The sequence below is a fragment of the Trematomus bernacchii genome, unplaced genomic scaffold (assembly GCF_902827165.1).
Source record: "Trematomus bernacchii unplaced genomic scaffold, fTreBer1.1, whole genome shotgun sequence".
Taxonomy (NCBI): domain Eukaryota; kingdom Metazoa; phylum Chordata; class Actinopteri; order Perciformes; family Nototheniidae; genus Trematomus; species Trematomus bernacchii.
In genome coordinates, this window is record NW_022987608.1 from 2,157,714 (window position 1) to 2,181,611 (window position 23,898).

A 23,898-nucleotide genomic window follows, 5' to 3' on the forward strand; every position below is an offset into this window, starting at 1 on the left:
GACCCACTCTGATGCCTCGTCCTAAAAAGCCCCGGCAGCTGCTTACAAAGCTGCAATAGGCAAGATGCCGAAAACGCCCATAAGGGGAGGAATGGATGATATACAGTGTAAATGTGTATATTTACGCATGTTCATTTTGTACATTTCTAAAAATAAAGTTTGATGGAAATACTTAGTAGGCCTATCCTTTCTTCCCTGAATTATTTGCTCCTATAACATATCATTCATATATAGCAAACCATGATTTGATTTCTAATCAAACAGTAGTAGTTTATTACAGGTAAAAATAACTTACACTTCTATAACAACAGTTGTAGGTACAGTTCGGTTAGTTAGCGTATAAAATATACGGCTGCACCGAGGCCATTATAAGACTGTTGTTCCGCTGAGAGCGAGCCGAAAAAAGCAGTTAGACATGGGCGGAGCCTCTCTGGTGGTTGACTAATCAGAACAGAGTGACCAATCGGAGCACACTAGGCTCACAGGGAGGGGGGGGCAAGAGCTCCAACGAGCCGTTTAGTGGAGAGAGTGAATACTGCTGAATACACATACTTTACAGAGATGCTATATGCGAAACCAATGTGAGTTTGGAAAATTGCACAGTATAAATCTATTTTAGTATACCTCAACAATGGAATTATGATCAGTGGAAATGGCCATGACATGGGCCCTTTAATGGAACAGACCCATGAAGATGAAACCTTTAGACAGTTCACGCACTTGTAAATATGTGGCTAATTATTTGTACAGACAGTTCACTGATTTGTAATGTAATTTTCTTTTTACAGATAGTTGTGGCAAACTTTTTTTTTTATTGTATCGCACACTATTGACTATTTTTATCGTATTGTATTTTTGTATTGTCTGTACACTGTACAGTTCTTTGGATAATAATAAATGAACCACTTTTTACCGCTACTGCAAAATGCAAAACTTTATTTCGTACCTTCATACTACAGCCATTAGAGAATGAGGATACAATTAGCTATACTACACTAAAAGTCAGAAGATACATCATGATATGTACATGATGATACATCATTTGCCTGTCAGTGTTATTTATATATATCTTTGATTATAATTACTGATGCATGGAATGTGGTAGCAGCAGTACTTTAAGGTTGCCAGCCACAATGCTGAATCTGAATCTTCAAAGTTACCAAAGTTATCAAATAAATGTAGCGCAGTATAAAGTAGCCTACACCATTTGCCTGAATGGGAGTGGAGCAGTACAGTAAATGTACTTTGTTACTGTCTACCACTGTTCATTGTTCATTTACCTATTGTGAGCATCACATGGAAATGTACATTTGCAAGACTGTTTCTGCCCCCTCTATTCACATGTAACCTTTCATACATGATGGTTTCTTCATTCTCGAACTGTTGTGGAGCAGAAGTATACAGTTGCAGGATTAGTCTCAAGTACCTCAAGATTGTCCTTAAGTACAGTGCCTAAGTAAATGAGCTACTGTCTACCACTGTTCATTGTTCATTTACCTATTGTGAGCATCACATGGAAATGTACATTTTGCAAGAAGTGGCCATTATTCAGATGGGTGTTCCTGATGTTCAGGTGTATATCAGTATGTAGTGTCTCTACTTTAAAGAGTCCTCTCCTGCTGATGTTCAGGTGTATATCAGTATGTAGTGTCTCTACTTTAAAGAGTCCTCTCCTGCTGATGTTCAGGTGTGTATCAGTATGTAGTGTCTCTACTTTAAAGAGTCCTCTCCTGCTGATGTTCAGGTGTATATCAGTATGTAGTGTCTCTACTTTAAAGAGTCCTCTCCTGCTGATGTTCAGGTGTATATCAGTATGTAGTGTCTCTACTTTAAAGAGTCCTCTCCTGCTGATGTTCAGGTGTGTATCAGTATGTAGTGTCTCTACTTTAAAGAGTCCTCTCCTGCTGATGTTCAGGTGTATATCAGTATGTAGTGTCTCTACTTTAAAGAGTCCTCTCCTGCTGATGTTCAGGTGTATATCAGTATGTAGTGTCTCTACTTTAAAGAGTCCTCTCCTGCTGATGTTCAGGTGTGTATCAGTATGTAGTGTCTCTACTTTAAAGAGTCCTCTCCTGCTGATGTTCAGGTGTATATCAGTATGTAGTGTCTCTACTTTAAAGAGTCCTCTCCTGCTGATGTTCAGGTGTATATCAGTATGTAGTGTCTCTACTTTAAAGAGTCCTCTCCTGCTGATGTTCAGGTGTATATCAGTATGTAGTGTCTCTACTTTAAAGAGTCCTCTCCTGCTGATGTTCAGGTGTATATCAGTATGTAGTGTCTCTACTTTAAAGAGTCCTCTCCTGCTGATGTTCAGGTGTATATCAGTATGTAGTGTCTCTACTTTAAAGAGTCCTCTCCTGCTGATGTTCAGGTGTATATCAGTATGTAGTGTCTCTACTTTAAAGAGTCCTCTCCTGCTGATGTTCAGGTGTATATCAGTATGTAGTGTCTCTACTGGGACATGTCCCCATGCTTTAATGTTCAAAAAGCTCTTTATTTTTCTCATACTGCCTGTGCTGCAGCACCTCTTTTCACCCTCTGTCTGAAACCAGAGCCCAGTCTGCTCTGATTGGTTAGCTGGCCGGCTCTGTTGTGATTGGTCAACCGCTTGGTGATGTCCCGCCCCTTAGCCTATCACGTACAATGTGTTGGAACGCTAGCCAATAGAAGGCTAGTGTTACAAAGTGATGTCACTATGTCATGGAAGTAAACAAAGGAGAAAAACTCCATCTGGAGGGATTTTAGTCTTTGGATACCATTGACATTTACAGAAACACTACAGGAAAGGGAACACATCAAAAAGCAAAATAGGGCCTCTTTAACAATGTTTACCAGACAATATGTTGAACTACATGTTTGATTCATAGCAGTTTATTCATTCAAAGAACCAACTCAAGTCAGACAGCATGAAATCAGCTTGTTGTTTTTGTTGTGCATTACATTGGGAAACGACTCTATCTAAAAATACATTCTATATACATTTATACAACAGTTCAGTGTGATTATCTCAACATTTTCTTTGTGGTTCTTTGTCTGATTACATCACGCCTAAAGTCCTGAAATAAACAAAACACACAAATCAGTATTGTCGACTCTTTAGCTGCCACTACATTAAACAACACAAACATAGAGAAACACTTTACACTTCATTCAATATCTTTTTTTCTGACCGTGAAAGTGTCCGACAAACAGAACTATGTCCCGTCCTGTTATACATCCAATAGAGCATGTTGTTTGTCCATCAGCTAACTTCAAATAACAAAAACACTAACAAAAACTATTAAATGTACAGTTTTAAATCCGTTTCATGGGATCTTTAGAGTAAATAAAGACATGGGGCAGTCCATTATATCAGTAGCAGTGCATTTAGTGTTATTTATAGGGATCAGACGAGGCAGGAGTTTTATATTTCTTGGAGTTCACAGCCTTTGTTGTTCTTGAATTGATGAAATCTGATTTCCTGTAGCCACACTGTGAAAACAAAGGGTTGATTATTGACACTATGGCCCAATCCCAAACCACGCCCTACACACTACCCCTACACACTACCCCTACACACTACCCCTCCGTTTGCGTGTTCGCGTGGAGGGTCCGCCACATTAAGTGCTGTTCCAAACCAACGAGTGTGGAGCAGTGTCGAGGGGGAGTGGGCTATCAAGCCATCAAACAGCGAGGGTGTTTCTCAATGTCGAGGAAAGCTGCTCCAGAGCCACTATTTCAAGCACACTACGTCATCGAGTGCCGCCGAAAGACTGTTCCAATGTCCAGCATACTTCAGCGTAATTCTACCGAGGCCGGCGTACTTTGTAGCGAGAAATTTCGAGGCTGCACATGTGTAGACTCCGCGGTCTTAAAATCCCCACAATGCTTTGCGCACGGACCAATTTCCAAATCTTTGGCGGAAATCGCGCTCCATTTAAGGCGGGACATCGCATATGACGCACACCTGCACACCTGTTAGTCTGTTCCACCATTCTTCGTTTTCCGAGGCTAGGAAGGATTCTTGCTTCACTTCTGAAGCAAGTGACTCGGAAGACATGTGCTACCAAGCAAGCGTCCTCAACATTGAGAAACACCCCGAGTCTGCATCGGTGCTGACTGGAGACCGGTCTCTACCTGACCGGTCTCAACGCGGTGTGTGTCCGTCAGGAAACACGCTGTTTACAAACAGTTCCAGCAAACATCCACTGATAAACTGCGATGTTAACAACCTCATGATAACCTCATCTTTGTTTAATTTAGGATCATACCTGTGTTTAGTCTAGAAAAAGGTAAATGTGTGCATTTTATTATAAAGTTGTGTATATTTACAGATTGTTGCAAAAACTAAGAAGCTTATAAACATCAGGTTTAAAACTAAAAGAGCTTTACAAAAAACACAATTAAAGATGTTTGGAGTTTTATTTTAGTTATTGATTTTAATTTGTTGTCTAAGAGATGCTGATTTGAAACCGTTGTTACATACAGTTACGGCATTTCCTGTTTCTGCCGGAGAGAGGGGGAGTTTGTCCCAAAGCTTGCCGCTGTATTTCCTCCCTCCATCTGACAGGAGTGTGTAGGGGTAGGGTGTAGGGCGTGGTTTGGGATTGGGCCGAAGTCTATAAACGGTCACTGCACAGGCTCTTAAAGCCAATTTGAATGTGTTTAACTTTAGTGCCCTCTAGTGGTTATAAGAAGAAGAAGACAGTGGGATAAGAACAGGCCTGAATTACTGATAACAGACTCTTATAAAGCACATTACAGACTGTAGTTGATACATAAAAAGCAAATATACTTTAGGACACTACTCACAAAATATCAACGTTCAAAGTTAAGTTATTTTATACAGAAAAGACTGACAACTAATTGCTTTATCTAAATCAAGCAAAAACCAAAAGTGTTTATTAAAAGCTTCTAATTTGAGCCTCACAAACAATGATAACAACGCACCTTCCTGAAGGCCCCGTGTAGATCGCTGTATTTCCACATGCTGTGCAGCAGGATGCACGCTGCCTGACCCGCTCTCGTTGGTCCATAACTAGAAAATTAACAGGTTAGATTATTTTTCCCAAGAGGTAGGACCAAGACATTGTTTTGCAAGTTAAAAGTAAGTCTCAAGTGTTTGCAATCAGGCAAGTCCAGAGGCAAGTCCAGAGGCAAGTCTCAAACCTGACAAATCCAAAGTCATATTGGAAAGTCGACTCCTTAGTAAAAACTGACGGGTTCAAAGACATGACTTACTGGTCAAAATGTAAGACTGAAGTCCCAAGTGAAGTCCCGAACACAATACTTAATGTCTTAAATCCTAAATATATCTTAATGTGCTCTTCACCAATTTTTGAAAATGCAAAGGTTCTTTTTCTCATGTCGATAAGGATGACTAAGACCTGAGTCTGACTCCAGTCCAAGTCATGTGATCTACATTTCACTGGAATCAAATTTACTATAATAACATGTCACAATTAAAATGGATTGATTGATTGAATTTAGGTTAAAAAAACACTGCAAGTCAGATGCTTCTGGATGAATCATTTCTTAAAAGGTACCCAACAAATAAGAGTGCCATCACATTCATATAGTGCTGTAAATGATTCAGTTTCTTTTGGATCACATTTCAACTTCAGTGTACATATACATATGTAGTTAAATAGTTTCACAGAGTGGTCCGTTTCTTGACAAAACAACAACAATAAGCTCACAAGAACATGGGTTGTTTTCTTTTCAATATAACACATTGACAGTATACAGTAGATCATTAAATAAAATATTCAAACAGTTAAACAAAAGAAGGGTGTATCGGGGTAATACACACTTTCCATTTCTCCCAAATGTCCTCAAATGTAAGTTCCTGGAGCCTCGAAGGTTAATCTTTCCATTACAAAGATTTCATAAATGATATTGCACCAATCCTCTATAGTTGGGCTGTTTGGTTTGAGCCATTTCTTTGTGATTACTTTCCTCACAGCTACACTCAACTACACACCAAATAAGTATTCTGTTTTAATATTTCAGTGATTCAGTTTTATATCACGAGGAGTGTTACTGACCCGTTGTCCTTGCTGCTGATGTTGATGATGTTGGGCAGCGCTCCCTGGTTGAAGATGGCTCTGACGTTCTGCATGTCGCTCTGGCTCAGATTGAGCAGGGTGTTACAGAGCGTGGCCGTCACCTCGGTGGGCAGATCGGTGCCGGTGTCGTCGCACGGTAACATCTCCACCACCTCCGACAACACCTGCTTCACTTCAGGAGGAGGAGAGGAATTAGTCTTCTTGCCAGAGTCCTTTTATGAACCAGGAAATATTGATACCCCAAAGTCTAATGATTGAAATGTTTAGTACGGGTCCCCAGCACATAGATATTGCCAGATGCTAACTTGCATATGTTGCATTAATTAGCATATGCATATTTTTTTTCATGCTTCTTAGTTAACATTAAGCTGTCTTTGGCTCTTTTCTGCTGTAACAATGAACATTTACCCTCTGTGGGACTAATACAAGTATTCTGATTCTGATTCTGATATTTTGGCGTGGTTTTGAAGGATAATGAGGATGCCAAATCCATTTCAAATATTTTCAGGATCCAAAATGGCAGTTTTAAGCAGCAAGTGGCCATATTTGTACTCTCTGTGGGCTAATTTTGATACATTTTGGGTAGATTTTAAAGTTTCAGGGGACTAAAAACTGCCATTTTTGATCCTGAAAATGTCAGAAATTGACTCAACATCCTCAATAACCTCCAAAACCACACCTCCAAAAATTGTCCAATTAGGCCAAGCAATTGTTTAACTATTTCGCTCCATATGCTTCTTAATGCTTCTTAATGCAATTTATGCTAATTGTGCAAATTGTCCCACAGATGCAAGTTAGCATCCGGCAGTTTCTATGTGCTGGGGACCCATACTATACATTTCAAAAATGAAACTTTCGGGTGCTCAACACTGCTGGAAAGTAGACTAAATTGTGAAGAATGAACTCTAAGTTTAGTTCAAGTATGTGTATTTTGTTGCAACCAGTTACCGATCTCGGGGTGCAGCTCCTGGTATCGTGAGAGGTTTTTAACGACAGACAGAGCCGTCCTCTTCACATCGTTCTCTCCCTCCTCCAACATCCTCTTCACGTGCTGGAGGCCATTTTCCCGCTGGACGATAGTGAAGGTGATGGATTCACTCCTCTGCAGGGTCCCATATATCAGAGTCCAGGTTAATAAAATACTAATACAGGATATTTCTCACTAAATGTATCGGACATGTACGACCCTACTAACATTTCTCAATAGCAGAGCACAGAGGGAATAAGGCTTCATATTCTCTCCTGTTAGCAGATTTAACTCTAAACTCAGGAGGTTTTTATATAGTTTCCTTCTTACCGCCCCGCTGCCGGCGGTGATGTTCTGCAGCGCCCCGAGCGCCGCCTCCTGCGTGCCGGTCCTCACGCTGCGGGCCATCAGAGACAGGTACATGCGGACCGTAATGGCGCTCCACAGCCACTCCACCCCCCGAGGGTTAGACTTCTCCTTCAGGAGCGGCCACTCTCGCTCCAGATCCTGGGAACAAACACTGGATGAGCTCAGAATCAGAATCCCTTTATTAGTCCCACAGAGGGGAAATGTACATTGTTACAGCAAAAAGAGCCAAAGACAGCTTAATGTTACCTAAGAAGCATGCATAAAATTAAAAAATTAAAATGTATATATATATATAAGCCTTCCTATTATAATAATTTGTTTGCGAATATATATATATATATATATTTTAGTAATAATTATATAATCTATTGATAATTGTAAATGTATATTGTATGTTGACATACATTTAGTCAAAAGAAAAAAATATGTATGTAAATAATTTAGTTTTTGGGAGAAGGGGTGGGATTAAATACGTGTCAACTTCTTCCCACCCCTTTTCAGGTAAGTAGGCCGATCATTTGTTTATATATCATTTGTAAGTCAATAATATTTTTGTTTATCAATTTGATACTGCTTAAGTTTGTACAGTATTATAATTCTCATGTTTCATTTAATTATAATTTTTTGTATTATTGTTTTACACATTCGAAATAAATCAAATCAAATTCTAACGTGTATCCCAGTGACTCTCTCTGATATTACACAGTCCTTTAAAAGATAGCAACACTAAAAGCACGTCAAGTGCTGACACAGAAGCACATGAGAAAGCTCTCTGATGTTCCTCTCCCGCTAAATATGATTGCCTTCTAAAAATAAAGTTTTATGGCTGATTAAACCTGCAGCAATGCACGCAATACTGCTCTTAAATATCACACTGCACGAACATCTTGTGTATAGTCAACAGGATTAGGGTCTGGAGGGATTACCTGTGTGATCTTAGCGCTGCGATAAGCGAAGCAGCCAACAGCTGTTTCCTTCGGAGTCAAGTTTTGTCGAGACTCTGTGATATCTGTGATCCTCTGAGGGAGCTCGGCCTCCATCTGATAGGACAGGTTGTGCATGATGCAGACGCAGTTCTCCGTGGACTTCAGAGCAGACATGTAGATAAATAATAAGTTAGATAAAGAACCTGAGTAATCACACAGATACTGAAACTCTTTAATCCAGTGAGAGACTACATGATTTATGTGTACATGCCGTACAGAATAGAAAAGGTATATATATTTATTTATTTTATTTTAGATATTTATATTTTACCTCCTTGTGTCTCTTAAACTGCTGCATGTTTCCCTCATTTTTTTTTAATGTGTGCCAATTTGTTGGATATATATAGCACATCCTTTCACCTTGTCGTCCGTCTTGTAGTCAGCCACCGCTCCCCGGATGTAGTAGACCAGAGAGTCGATCAGATTCTCACATTCCCTCATCGCCTTCCTGCCGTCGGGACCGGCAGAGCTCAGATTCCTGGAAACAGAAAGAAAAACAATCAAGGTCATGTGACGTGTGTGTGTGTGTGTGTGTGTGTGTGTGTGTGTGTGTGTGTGTGTGTGTGTGTGTGTGTGTGTGTGTGTGTGTGTGTGTGTGTGTGTGTGTGTATGTGTGTGTGTGTGTGTGTGTGTGTGTGTGTGTGTGTGTGTGTGTGTGTGTGTGTGTGTGTGTGTGTGTGTGTGTGTATGTGTGTATGTGTGTGTGTGTGTGGTGTGTGTGTGTGTGTGTATGTGTGTGTGTGTGTGTGTGTGTGTGTGTGTGTGTGTGTGTGTGTGTGTGTGTGTGTGTGTATGTGTGTGTGTGTGTGTTTCAATCACACACCCACTGACCCATTAAAGAATACCCACATGACAGAGAGACAATAAAAGTCTGTTTCTGTCAGACCAGAATTGCAAGAAGTGTGTGTGCGTGTGCGTGTGTGTGTGTGTGTGGACAAAATGAGGGGAATCATTAATTTTAGGGTGAAGACTTGGTTAGGTTGAGGGTTAGGGTTAGGCATGTAAGTCAATGTAATGTCCCCTGAAGTGATGTATACATGGTATGTGTGTGTGTGTGTGTGTGTGTGTGTGTGTGTGTGTGTGTGTGTGTTTCAATCACACACCCACTGACCCATTAAAGAATACCCACATGACAGAGAGACAATAAAAGTCTGTTTCTGTCAGACCAGAATTGCAAGAAGTGTGTGTGTGTGTGTGTGTGTGTGTGTGTGTGTGTGTGTGTGTGTGTGTGTGTGTGTGTGTGTGTGTGTGTGTGTGTGTGTGTGTGTGTGTGTGTGTGTGTGTGTGTGTGTGTGTGTGTGTGTGTGTGTGCATGACAGAGAGCCAATAAAAGTCTGTTTCTGTCAGACCAGAATTGCAAGGGGTCGATGGATTTGAATGAATGATATCCAATTTCCAGAGGAAAAGAAATACAACGATTGTTATTCTGTGTCCCGAAAAAGGTTATTTGTGCAGTAATATAATATAAACCGGAGAGAAACTCATCATTTTTATCTTCCGCAGGGACCTCGAAAGGATAGAGGAGAACTTGATAACATGAGACCGGCGAGGAGTGCATGAATTATTCAGTTTCCTCCTTTGAATCGGCTTCAGCTGCTGCTTCGTACACAGACTCACAGTGTGTCTCAACAACATGATACACAACGTGATACACAACGTGATACACAGTGAGAGACACCAGGAGATAAATTGTAGTTCCACACAATGCCATGATGTTGTATAAAGATAGGATTGGGATTCATATGTTTTGGTCGCTATGCTTCATGAGAAAGCAGCGTTTATTCAGGCTTTATTTGATGCGGTAGTTAGTGGAAACTGAACTAGTTATTTGTGGCTAATGAGGAAGAAATTGCAAATATCACAAGCTACCACGCTGGGAAGGTAATTGAATGCTTGACACAGTTTTTTAATTATTAAACCGTTGGAACAGTTGCATACCTGTATAGCAACACGTGTGTATCTTTACTGCTTATTTGTACTGTTAGCTAATTAAAATCCCCTTGGTGGATTAATAAAGATTCATATTAATCTTATAATACATCGTAAGACTTAGCATGTTAATATTTTGTATCAATGGTAGCTTGATGTATCATAATGACTTTTCCCCCTGCGCCATCAACAGGTTCACATTAGTTAAAGGTCCCATGTCATGGCCATTTCCATTGATCATAATTCCATTGTTGAGGTCTACTAGAATAGATTTATATTGTGCAATTTTCCAAACTCACATTGGTTTCTCATACAGCATCTCTGTAAACTACGTGTATTCAATGAATTTCACTCTCTGCCTTTAACGGCTCGTTGTAGCTCCAATAGCTCCAGCCCAGTGTGCTCTGATTGGTCGGGACGTTGTGAATCGCGCTGAGCTCCGTGGAGGTGTTGTTTCTTTGTTAGCGATACACAGCCAAACACAGCCAAACTCATCCTGAGCACACACAAAGTCACAGCCGAAGTAAAAACAATAAGTGTGGCTTGATATTGAGTAAGAAAAAGGTTGATAAACGCTGTGAGAATGGGTCTGCAGAGAGAATTTCACCGCAATCCCAACTGTCTGTTATCAGCCTGCAGCCAGGGAGGAGAAATCAGCTGAGCTGCCTGCTCCCTGCACACAGATGTGTGTGTGAGGAAGTCCGTGGATTGGTCAATTTGGACCAATCAGCGGGGGCTTAACGTAACGGCTCCGCGGACGTAACGTAACGGCTCCACGGATTGGTCCATTTCGTTCCGGGTACGGCTTGACATCATGCCGTCCCGGAAGAATCAAATGGACAGTGACGTATCTCCAACGAGGCGTTTTGGGGAGGTATTTTCTGTGTTAGAGTTTTACTCCCTACAGGGTGTACTTTGAGGGTTTTGACTCTGCACACCGTTTACATGCATAAAAACCTTCATAACACACAAGGGGACGGGTAATAACCGGAAAAGCATGACATGGGCCCTTTAAGACAAGAGATCTAATAAACACAATGTTAGTTTTTACATATATTGACTTCGATGTGATCTCAAATTGTCCAAGTTGTACTGTTAGACACCTCCCCAAAGTAAGGGCATGCCAAATGTCAAGATTACAGACCAATCAGATCAAATGTTGTCTTATTTCTTCCTATAATACTAATTCATCTTTGGGTTAGCACCATGATTGTGCATGGCAGCTTTTTTATGCTAACATTCTGCACAATTGCACACTCTTGGATATTTCTATCAACATGTAGCTGTCCTGTTTTCTTGTCTAAAGTATTTTATATATATTTTTCAACAAGATTCACCCTAAATCAAACACAGTGATAGTTCGTTCTGCAGCAAAACAGTCAGTATGTCTTATTTGTTATTACAGCAAGACTCAGATAAGGGAGGATAACAGTCTATGTTGAGAGACTGTTGACTCACAACTCAGCTGATACTGTATCGTAATGTTATTCAATTATTGTTATATTACTGTGGTTATGCAATCTGTCAACTCTTACCCTACTTTGATATCATAAAGTCATTCCTAAGGATGCAGTGACAAAACTCGGGTTACACTGCACGTCTGTTTCACTGCTGACAGATTGTAAACTATATTTATTTAAAATGATCATCCATTTTTCTTAAGGAGACAACATCCTTTATTTGAGCAGGACCTGTGAACTCATACTTGTTATTTCTTGTCATTGTAAAAGTTATTTCTTTTTGGTTGTTTTGTACAAAAACAATGATTTGTTTAAAACAATGAATCCAATATCCCGGATGCTAATGACGATGACATAATCTTCTATTTTCAAGAAAAATGTACGCTAGAGGGGGACGGACTAGAAATGTTTTTAAGCTTCTTCTTGCCCCTGTTGAACATGACAGAGACTATTTGAGAATTCATTTTAAAAATTGTTTTTTTGTACCTTGAACGTTTTTGTTTTGCCTCTCTTTGTTATAATTATTATTATACATTTTTTTAAAACATTATTATAATTGTTGTATGTTTTGTTTCTGACATGTTCCATAAATTGACTAATATTTAAAGGGGACCTATCATGCAAAATGCACTTTTGTACGTCTTTTATACATGAATATGTGTCCCCGGTGTGTCAGGGAACTCACCAAGTGTCAGAAAACACAACCCTCTCTATTTTCCTCCATACCCAAATCTCTAAAAACGGGCTGCAATGGAGCTGATTATTATTTGAATTTTTCTGACGTCAGAAAAGGGGTGCTCCGCCTATATGGGCAACTCTCCACCTATCAGGGGAATGAGAGACCGCTCGAAAGCGCTGGAGACGCTGTAGTACATATGCCAGGCCTGTAAGTGGCGCTGTAGTCTGCCACAAAAGCAGAATCAGCCCTTGCAAAAACAGGGCTGGAAAAGAGCAAATAGAGCGAAATGAGGCATGGCTAAAATGCATGATCTGTTTGGTATTTTGAAAAAAAACCTTCACAGACATGTTTTATATAGGTATGGCCCTACAATATATTTTCGAATATAGCATGATAGGTCCACTTTAATGTCAAGCAAAGTTGTGAATCCTTTTGTCGAAATGCTGTACTCAGCATGGTCTGAGCTGTATATCTGACACAAGAGGAGGTGTCTCTTTACTCAAATCTATTCATCCTCTCTGCAGAAGCTGCCGGAGTATCTTGTTTCAGGATAACAAAAGGATCTCACCGCAGGCAGCCGGTGGCATTGTGGAAAGCGTCGGAGTCGGCCAGCAGCTCGTCTTTTGGGTTTTCTCCTTCAAAAATGCCGGAGCTTGGAACCAGAACGGAGTGAGTGAGGACGGAGAGGGACGCTCCTCTGGAGAGACGCTCCTTCAGGAGGTCGTGAGAGGAGAGGTTCCACAAGAGCCCTGGGAGGGAAATGGCAATACACTTTATTATAGGCAAAGACATTTGTTGAAATATCTAAGTTTAAAGGGGCACTATTATGTTTTATGGTATTTCCCCTTTCCTTGTTTGTTTGTAGCCATTATTTATCCAGGTAAAAATCCCATTGAGATCAACGATCTCTTTTACAAGGGAGACCTGCCGCACATTGGTTACACATGTAACAGAAAACAAAAAAGGACACATACAACATAATGACAGGGGTACAATTTACAAACCTTTTCACAAAGACAGGTAGTATCAAATATCAATTCCTCAAGTGTTAGGGAATAATTTGCTTAGGTATTCAACCTGACCCAGTTCATCATTTTCTCCTCTCACTGTCTCGTTTCCCACGGCATAGTTCTACGGCCTTGGGTATTGCTGCTATCTCTCTTAAGGAGGGGCAGCTTGGGCGCATTGTTGTTGCCAGTCTATGACGGAGCACAAGCCGCCATGAGGTAGTTTACTGTTCAGGGACGTAGGTTCCCTGGCGCACATTCTTTCCTATGGACGAGAGCTCTAGTTAGATTCAGGGTCCATAATTGTTAAGTCTCACTGATGAAGAATGTTGATTATTACACTCTGAACTAGTTAAAACATCGAGCTGCAGAAAGAGTTCTTCAGAATTGGTTTGGCAACCGCTGTGTCAACTCGTGACACACCACCTGTCTTGTCAATTCTCCGGCCGTAACTCCAAATAAACCGTCAGTGTTTGCCATCAAAGCTCCAGCTCTCCTCGTGCCTCTCTGAGTCCTGTTTCCAATTGCTTCAGAAGTTTCCCCCACATCAAGCTGTGCTTTAAAATGATGCAGGGGAACCAAAATGCTCATTTTCAATATGTTTTGCAGAGTGTTCCAAGCTAGAGGAGCTGCGCACATAAAAGTTGTAGTGCCTAAAACAGTCCTAGCACTTGGTACATGTAATAAAAACACATCCTGGGATCTTAGGCAATAGCTACTCTCTGTGATATCAGTGAGCAGATGTAAGGTGGTAGTTTACCCAGCATGGCTTTATAAAAGAACATGTACCAATGACTGAGTCTCCGAACAGTAAGTGATGGCAGACTTGCCCTGGCATACAGGGTACAGTGATGAGTAAGTATGCATATGCAGTGTGTTATATGGATTTGTGTGCATGTAAATGGTGTGTAAAGGCTAGTTTATCTCCCACACAACCCCCCCCCCCCCCTGCCTGAAACGCCTCCATTGGACTCCTTTATTTACCTCTGTAACACAATGACATCACTATGTAACACACATTACTCAGCACAAATGGTAAGTCCTTAATGACTCGGCTGAGACTCACTTGACAGAAATTCAGTAACAATTACTCAGAAGAGAGGACACAACAGGAGAGTTTTTAAAATGTAAATTGGGTTAACATGGATAATATGTTGAGCAATCTTTTCCAATATTGGCACCACTTACAGTCCATTTTTATGGCATTATAACTGTTGATACTACACAAAATACATTTCTCACCAGTGCAGCAATGACTGTGCTGTTTCCAATGAGTTGTATATAGCAGTGGCCAACAATGGGTGAAATGTGAAGAAGCAAAAGAAGCCACTAACAGTAAAGAAAGTAAAGTAAGTTCAGGTGTGAGCAGCAATCCCATATCAACCACTGACCTGTCAGATGCCGCCTGGTCTCTAGATCCCGGCTGCTCTTCAGCGTCTGCAGGACGGAGTTCAGCCCGTTGCTCTCCTTCACCTCCATCTTGTTCTCGCTGCTCTGGTAGACGACGTTTCGCAGCGCTCCTGCGGCGAGGCGCTGCACCTCCTCGTGGTCGTGGTTCAGCAGCTGCAGGAGCTTTCCTATCCCACGCAGATAGTACACCTGGAAACAAAATGGATTACTGATTTAAAGATAATTCGGGACAGAGAGGCGCACGGCGTGAGATATATCAACAACATGGAGGAGCTTAAATCTCTTCTAAAGCCATAGACATTCAAAGAGTCTCTGGGAGGTCTTTGAGTGTGATTTTTTATGTCTAGGCTTGGAGTACTGTTAATTTTTTAGAGCTAGTTTTATTGAGTCTTAGACCAGGGTCAAATTTCCCAGGGACACAACGATATGCTAACTGCAGTGGGGTTTGAACCTGTGACCCCCTGATCCGAACACCAACGCATAACCCACTGCACCACACGCCTCAATGATCAAACGTACCATCTTCCTGGCCTCAGCGCTCTTGAAACATTGGTTCTGGATGTGTCCGGCTGCACTGATCAGCGTCTCCTCGTTATCCTCCTGACTCAGCAGGTTCACGGCCCGCTCTAACGTCATCTCTGGAGGCCTCTCTGACTTCCTGTGTGAGGAAGCACAATGCAAACACATGTTAAGATGTGGGCTTCACTACACACATGTTAGGCTGGAGGTTCAACCTGCTATAAATATTTTTCTGACGACTTTTTACTTTCACTTCTTACTTTTTGAACACAAATACCTGTACTTTCTACTTCTTACTTTTTGAACACAAATACCTGTACTTTCTACTTCTTACATTTTCCAAACAGGCTGGTTCCTTTAGTTTGAATGTGTGTTTGGTGGCGTGATCATTATTATTTAGAGTCATTGCGTGCCTATTGATTTGAACACGATCCGTGTATCCATCATTTCCTGGTCTTCTCTAAAGAAGAGGGACCAATGAAAACGTTGTCATGTTGCCGTTGTTCAGCATGGAAACATTCATTAGCTAACAATGACATTATTGTTCTATTAATATAAAGGGAGGTCAGGTACTCTTTAAAACAGCTGGTAGTTATGGGCACTTTTTACTTAAGTACATTTCAAAGCCCTCTTTACTTTTACTTGAGTAAAGAAGTTTAGTCAGTACTTCTACCAGAGTATTTTTAAACACGAGTATCTGTACTTCTACTTGAGTAAAGGCTGTGTGTACTTTTGCCATCTCTGATAGTGTCCTGCAATAAGATAGGTGAACACATGTGGTCTTACACTGTCCTGACGGTCTGTGCGCGTTTCTGCTGAAAGGGCAGATCCACCTCCATCTGTCTCCCCATGTCCACGCTGGTGAGGGAGGGGGGGTATGAGTTCAGTCTGTGGAGCCCCAGCCCGTCCCTCCTGACCCGACCCAGCCAGGACAGCCCCCCGTCCGGAGGCTGGGTCCCCACAGTGTGCTGGTCCTGTCTGACGGGGTTTTGGCTCCATCCATATTCTCCATCCTCCCATATACCCTGCTGAAACACAGGCTGTGGCACCCCCTGTCTGATGGATCTGTGCCGGAAGGTTCCCAGAGCAGAAGAAGCCGTGATTGGACGAGCCACACGAAGAGGAGCTTCTGAGAAGGCGTATCGGCGGAAGGATTCGGACCCGTGAGAGAAACCCATCCCTGCCCTGTGGGAGGGATTTGGCCCCGGGTGGGTGTAGGTCCCGTAACGGAGGGTGCTGGAGTTGAAGCGAGGTAACTCTGGGCTGGGCGGGGGGGAAACTTCCACCCTCCTGGAGGGTCTCCGCACATTGTGGCTCGATAGGGAGCGGTAAGTGGGACCCCATCCGTTTACCTGTGAGGGAAACACAAGGTGAACTTTAAAGGTCTCCTATTATACTGTTTTTCATCAATATATTATAGGTCTCAGATATATACAAAACATGTCTCTGATTGGCTCCAAACACCAAACAGATCATTGCAGCATCCCATAATCCCCTCTGTTTCAGCCCTGTTCCAAAAGTGCTGATTCTCTGTCTGTTACTTTAGATCAGCGGTCTCCAACCTTTCTTCATCTGAGAGCTACTTTGAAAAAATGAAAGTGGCCAAGAGCTACTTGCATCACATCGCTTACATTTATTCGCATAGCCCTCATCAGTTGAATTAAGCTACTTTTGTACACGTGTGAAATTGCAATACCCAAAAAAAATCAAGGTCCAAGAAAACGACAATTTCTCACTTCTTATTATGGCCCACATAGTAAATACATCACCTTAATCACCACCTTACAAGCATCTTATGGCACATGTGTAAAATAAGTGCATACACTCTTTTTCAGTTAGTGAGATGACTGGCACTGCATGGAGTCCACCATACAGGTGTATGCTGGAGTGTACCCACTTAGGTTCACTCTAATAGAGTCATTTAAATGTTCATCAGTCAGTCTTGTTCTGTATTTAGATTTCATGACATTCATGTCAGAAAAATCTGCTTCACAAAGTAGAGCCAAATAAAGTATTTCCAGTGCTGCTTGGGCAAGGTTCTTTTCTGGGTCTACAAGGCTCCAGAAATGTTGTGAGTTTAGCTGAGACTCAAGCTGAACATGATTTTGGAGATTTATAACCTCCACCTCCATCTCGACAGGATTGACACTGGACAGTTCAGCCATCTTCTTCTTCTTCTTCTTCTTCATCTTGCCATGAAATTATGAACCATAATAAATCAATTGTATAGGTCTAGCCTCCCTATATCTGTGTGTGAAATTGTTCCATCCTCAAAAACAAAAAAACAATACTTCTGCAGTCTAGCTGCAGCTTCTAGCAACGGTCTTCTGTTTAAAAAAAGGACACTGAAGGTCCTCCTGAATGTGGCATCACAAACATGACTTGAGTCTGAACACAGTAGACAACAGGAGTATTTACAACAGCATATAAAAACAAAAATACTGCATGTGGGTGCACACTTATTCTCTGTCTTACTGTTACATAAATCTCATGAATGTATGTATGAGATTAAGTTAGCTTCATAATATCTCAATCAGTGATTAAGTGAATAATAACAGGTCACTATCAGCCTGTCACTCATTATTTTCAGGGAGGGGGCGGGGTTTGGAGGAACAGAGAGGAGACAGTGATCGCGGAAGCTTTCCTCCTGCCTTCACAAACTTTACACACACGTATTTATCAACTGAAAATAGCAAGAGGACATTCATACTCTGCAATCCAAGACTTGATTAAATCCACCAAAAACCTGACATGGTGCTAACGCGAGTATTTTTAAAAACATAAATCCATGTGTGTCTGAGCCGCAGCGACACGGACTGATTCAGGTGCATTTATTGTCGTCTACACAGTCAGTGAACCCGCGAGCGGCGAGCTACTGAAAAGCTGCCTGCGAGCTGTTACCTTGGTTGCTGATTGGCTAATGGTTACCAAGCCAAAACATCGTTATGACATCATAAAGTGGCCAAAATCTGATCAGCTCATTTTCAGACAGGTTTTTTATATAAATGGATCAGGACAAAAAGAGAGAGAATCTTTTTTCCTGAAACTTTCAGATTCTCTTTTCACAGAGGGGACACATGTTGATGAAGAAGAGACATGAAGAAGAGGGGACACATGTTGATGAAGAAGAGACATGAAGAAGAGGGGACAAATGTTGATGTAGAAGAGACATGAGGAAGAGGGGACACATGTTGATGTAGAAGAGACGTGAAGAAGAGGGGACACATGTTGATGTAGAAGAGACATGAGGAAGAGGGGACACATGGTGATGTAGAAGAGACATGAAGAAGAGGGGACACATGTTGATGTAGAAGAGACGTGAAGAAGAGGGGACACATGTTGATGTAGAAGAGACATGAAGAAGAGGGGACAAATGTTGATGTAGAAGAGACATGAGGAAGAGGGGACACATGTTGATGTAGAAGAGACATGAAGAAGAGGGGACACATGTTGATGTAGAAGAGACGTGAAGAAGAGGGGACACATGTTGATGTAGAAGAGACATGAGGAAGAGGGGACACATGTTGATGTAGAAGAGACATGAAGAAGAGGGGACACATGTTGATGTACAAGAGACATGAAGAAGAGGGGACACATGTTGATGTAGAAGAGACGTGAAGAAGAGGGGACACATGTTGATGTAGAAGAGACATGAGGAAGAGGGGACACATGTTGATGTAGAAGAGACATGAAGAAGAGGGGACACATGTTGATGTAGAAGAGACATGAAGAAGAGGGGACACATGTTGATGTAGAAGAGACATGAAGAAGAGGGGACACATGTTGATGTAGAAGAGACATGAAGAAGAGGGGACACATGTTGATGTAGAAGAGACGTGAAGAAGAGGGGACACATGTTGATGTAGAAGAGACATGAGGAAGAGGGGACACATGTTGATGTAGAAGAGACATGAAGAAGAGGGGACACATGTTGATGTAGAAGAGACATTAAGAAGAGGGGGCACATGTTGATGTAGAAGAGACATGAAGAAGAGGGGACACATGTTGATGTAGAAGAGACGTGAACAAGTGGACTTCGCATAATAGGTGACCTTTAACATTCGTATGGGATTACAGTCCAAAATACACATAGTTGTTTAATAATTAACTTATCAAAAAGGTCTTTATGACTCCTTGTTAAGTTATCTAAAATATATGCGGGTTATCAAAGTCCATGGAGGCCCATAAGAGCTAACTCACAAAGACAGATAGATTATATGGAGTTTATAAATAAATATAATGCTTATGCTTTACCTTAACTTCCAATCAATTGTTAAAAAATGCTTTTATTGTCTTAATCAGTTAATGAAATACATGTCAACGCACTTTATTAAATGGCTTAGGACAAAAATACCCTCTAATTTCACAATTTATCAGATTGCAAAAGAAAACAAATCATTTTTTTCGTCACTTTAGGAGTCCATAACCTTTAAAGCCAACACTGTTAAAAAGTCACAAATGATGTATGATGTTGTGCTGAATGTAAAAACACACACACACTGATTCATTGGATAAGCATGGAGGCAAAGCAGCAGCAGATGATTTGCCCACATTTAAATAACGCTGTACAATGTGTCCATGCGGATCTTTCTTAATGGACAGGTACAAAACTTCTCTGTCATGGAAATAGAGTTACTTCATCATCAGTTTTATCAGACGTAAAGGACAACAGATGAACTTTGAAGAAGATGATACACGTCTCTGAATTGCACGAGTGTGTTAGTCAGGGTATATGCAGGAATCCTGAAGTCAAATGTAAAACCTTTTAAGACCTTTTTTAAGACCCTTTCCATACATTTTAAGACCTCATCGCCACTTTGAGTTTTAACCGGTTTCATTGGCGACACACTTTACCTCACATTTACTATATACAGTATTGATTGTCCTTCCTGCTTATCTTCCAACCATTTGGACGCAGACTTGCATTTCCCCATAACGACGTTGATTAACAACCGGCGTAAACGGACCTTCGCGCGCTATCAAGCAGTGAGCGTGCGATGTCCTGTTCAGATGACGTCAAATCCAACGGGATGCCATAAATAAACTACACAGAATCACACTACACACCTACGCAATGATTACATTCAGGCAAACTGTAGAATACAACCTCTTTGGACAATTGATATACTTATTGGAAACAAGCTACAAAATGTAATACCTTGGAAAATGCCGTTTAATACTTTTTAAGACCCCGCGGACACCCTGGTTAGTGCACGCAAGAGTAGAATAGAAGAATAGGGAGGGATGAAACCCTCTTTAATGGTCACACATGCAGAGCACACAGCACACACAGTGAAATTTGGCCTCTGCTTTTAACCCATCCTAGTACAAGGAGTCTAGTACTAGGAGCAGTGGGCAGCTATTGTACAGCGCCCGGGGAGCAATGGGAGTGGGGGGGAAGGGGGGTGTCCGGTGCCTTGCTCAAGGGCACCACGGCAGGGCAGGAGGTGAACTGGGACCTCTCCAAGTAGAAGTCCACACTCCATATTTAGGTCTGGTCGGGGACTTGAACCAGCGACCCTACGGCTCCCAGTCCAAGCCCCTACTGACTGAGCCACTGATTGACCAATCAATCAGCCACTGAGTAAAGAGAGTGAGATGTCTTACCTTCATGTTTGGCAAAGATCCATCTGCAGCATCGAAGCTCTTTGTAGAATTTTTGTGTAAATGGACACCACCTGAAACAAGTTGAAGAGGTTTTGTTAGTATATACTGTTTCACACTGTAGTTACCTAAAGGCATGGCAACACTCCAACACTTCCTCATGACTCTGATACTGAAGTACACACTCATAGAGCTGCGAGTGTACGAATGCAAATCAAATGTTGTGCTCATTTGCATCAATAGGACGCAGAGGGAGAGAGAAGTGAGATACACTAAACCAAAACACATCAGGAAATCCTATCTGTTACTTGTGCTTTTTTTCATTGACATAGTTGACATAAATACTTATTATCTACCTAAAGGCCAAAGAAAAATCCATTATTTCTTAAAATGATCTTCTAAATTAGCACACAAGTCTAAGCTGTCCTGAACATATTGTTTTTACGTTTTCAATGATGACTAACACAGATGTTTTTTTAGCATACAAATACATAATAAATAAGGGCATAGGTGACATGTCCATCTCCCTTCCAGCGAATGAATGAAGCTGCAGGAACCTGTTGGACAGGCAGGACTGAGAGCAAGCATACCACAGGAAGGCCTGTATTGATAGTAAATTATAGCAGACCTTCACACAGAGCACATCCTCTGATAGAGACGGACAGGTGTAGTGTTTGGTAGTCAGGGAGACGAGATAATTAGAGATAAGATAAAAATGTATGTTTTATTTTGTTGTTTTTATTAGCATTTTCACTGTTGTCAGCCTGTATGTTGCATGGTTTTATTCACTTTTTATTTTAAATGTAATTTATTTTTAGGGTTACTTTACAAGATCTGTCAAGAGACTATATATTTTTTAATTATTCATTATTTTATTTTTCATTTATTTATTTTTAGAAATTAAGCGTTTTTTTCTAAATTCAAGTAATATTTTATGAAAACAAATTAACTTAAAGGTCACCTATTATGCTATTTTTAGGCAATAGCATAGGTCTCAGATATATACAAATATATAAAAAACATGTCTATGAAGTGTTTTGCTCAAAATACCAAACAGATCACCCATTCTAGCCATGCCTCATATCCCTCTATTTCACTTCCTGTTTCTAAAGTGCTGATTTGGGGTATAAAGCTTTAAAACATTTTTTTTTAATTAAAATCAAAAAGGAGGGGGCTGAGCTCATGTGGGACCCGGCAGCTACTGTCTAAACTAAATACTGTCGTGATGAAACGCCATATCATGGATTATCAAGGATTATTTCTGAAACAGTATGGAGCTCAAAGGCTTTCTCTCTTGCCGGTTATACCACAAGGTGAGTTCCTTTTTATTTCCTGCTTTTATTACGTCATATCAGACGCAAATCTGGATCAGCTCCGTTGAAGCCCCGTTTTTAGAGATTTGGGTACGGAGGAAAAGAGAGAGGGTTTTATTTTCTGACGCTGCGTGAGTTCCCCGACACACCGGGGACACATATTTAAGTATAAAAGACATCAAAAAGTGCATTTTGCATGATAGGTCCCCTTTAAATGCTCCACTATGTTCACCAGCTGGTTTAACAACTGTTAGATTTTCCACAATCAGTTGTATTATTGATTATATCTGATTTCATGAAGGTGTATTTTCCAGAAATGGTTGTTTTACAGTCTTTTTTCACTGGTTTCTTAACACCTTTTAACGTTAAGTTACGTTATTTTAACTTCTGGAAATATAGTTACTAATCTAATCAAAGAGTTTTAAAGAAGCTAAGTGAGTGCAAGCATACACTGCTTTATTTTAAGAGCCTACACGCCAAACTAATAGTTGTCTGATACAGTTATTTCCAAACTAAAGGGTCAAATGAATTATAATCTTAAAAATTACCATTAAAAATGACCCTTCTCAGTGTACCAAATCTATGAATCAGAATTGAGTTTATTGACAGGTACGTTTACACATAAGGAATTTGCTTTAGTGGATGATAGTGCAAACATAAACAACATAAGAAAATAATTTGTCAAAAGTATAAGGATTATAAAAAGAAAATGTAAAAAAAACGATTTTAACATTAAAAAAACAAGACTAGATTAACACTACATGTAAATATACAAAAGAAACGTACAAAAAAACTGGAGTGTGTGAAGATATCAGAGAGCCTTTGTGTGATAGCTAGTGTAAATAAGGCCTCCATTCATTCACAGAGATTCAGATACGTTACCATTTAACAGGTGTACAGCAATAAGTAACAGTATTTAAAAAAACAACAACAAGTGTAGCATGCAGAAGTAGTGTGATAGCAAGGTGTACCAAACCTATCAAACTGGAGTGTGTGAACATACGTTTTTTTTTACTGCACATATTTTATATTTTATTCCATTCTGTTTCAATGTAAATACTGCTTAATTTTATTGATTTTTTTTCTTATTTTTTTTTTTTAAATGTTACAATAGTGTTCTTAAAATCGTTCTCTATCTGTGTTTTTTAATTCTTGTTTTACTTATATGTATGCACCAGACACCAAGTCAAATTCCTCGTACTTGTCAACTTACCTGGTAATAAACCCGTTTCTGATTCTGATATCTGATATCTGATATCTGAGAGCCTTTGTGTGATAGCTAGTGTAAATAGGGCCTCCATTCATTAACAGTGTTCAGAATACATTACCATTTGACACAGTCTTCCTCGCCTTCCGGGCCAGAGTGAGCTGGACCTGCTGCTGGACCCGCAGCTGGGACTCAGAACCGGACCCGGTACCGGGCAGAGCCAGGCTGCTGTCCTCCAGAGCCAGACCGTCCTGAGCGGGTAGAGCAGACTTAAAGAACACCTCGTCCATCGTGAGCTGATCCAAACCAGTCTAGTTTACCTCGGACGCTTCATTTGACTCGACAGGTAGAAACTCGATGAAGTCCTGCTTTGTTGTCCCGCTGGATGATATGACGCATAG

At 40.8% G+C, this 23,898-nt stretch overlaps 1 protein-coding gene across 1 annotated transcript; it reads right to left on the minus strand.

The window, feature by feature from the left end:
• Nucleotides 1–2,762: 2,762 nt before the first annotated feature.
• On the minus strand, nucleotides 2,763–23,870 carry pkp2 (plakophilin 2). Its single transcript, XM_034131582.1, has 13 exons — nucleotides 23,619–23,870; nucleotides 20,981–21,051; nucleotides 16,160–16,725; nucleotides 15,374–15,512; nucleotides 14,836–15,043; nucleotides 13,006–13,186; nucleotides 8,730–8,847; nucleotides 8,310–8,468; nucleotides 7,345–7,521; nucleotides 6,996–7,149; nucleotides 6,027–6,219; nucleotides 4,930–5,017; nucleotides 2,763–3,471 (listed from the first exon to the last, which is right to left on the minus strand). Exons 1-13 carry the CDS (start codon nucleotides 23,785–23,787, stop codon nucleotides 3,373–3,375), a joined length of 2,322 nt encoding a protein of 773 aa, XP_033987473.1. The 5' UTR covers nucleotides 23,788–23,870; the 3' UTR covers nucleotides 2,763–3,372.
• Nucleotides 23,871–23,898: the final 28 nt, after the last annotated feature.

Coding starts and splice junctions, on each gene's coding strand:
- pkp2 (XM_034131582.1), bottom strand. CDS start 23,787: ATGGACGAGGTGTTCTTTAAGTCTGCTCTACCCGCTCAGGACGGTCTG. Junction 7,150..7,344: donor TCACCGCCGGCAGCGGGGCG/GTAAGAAGGAAA, acceptor GGGACCCTGCAG/AGGAGTGAATCCATCACCTT. Junction 3,472..4,929: donor TACACGGGGCCTTCAGGAAG/GTGCGTTGTTAT, acceptor TTGTTTTCACAG/TGTGGCTACAGGAAATCAGA.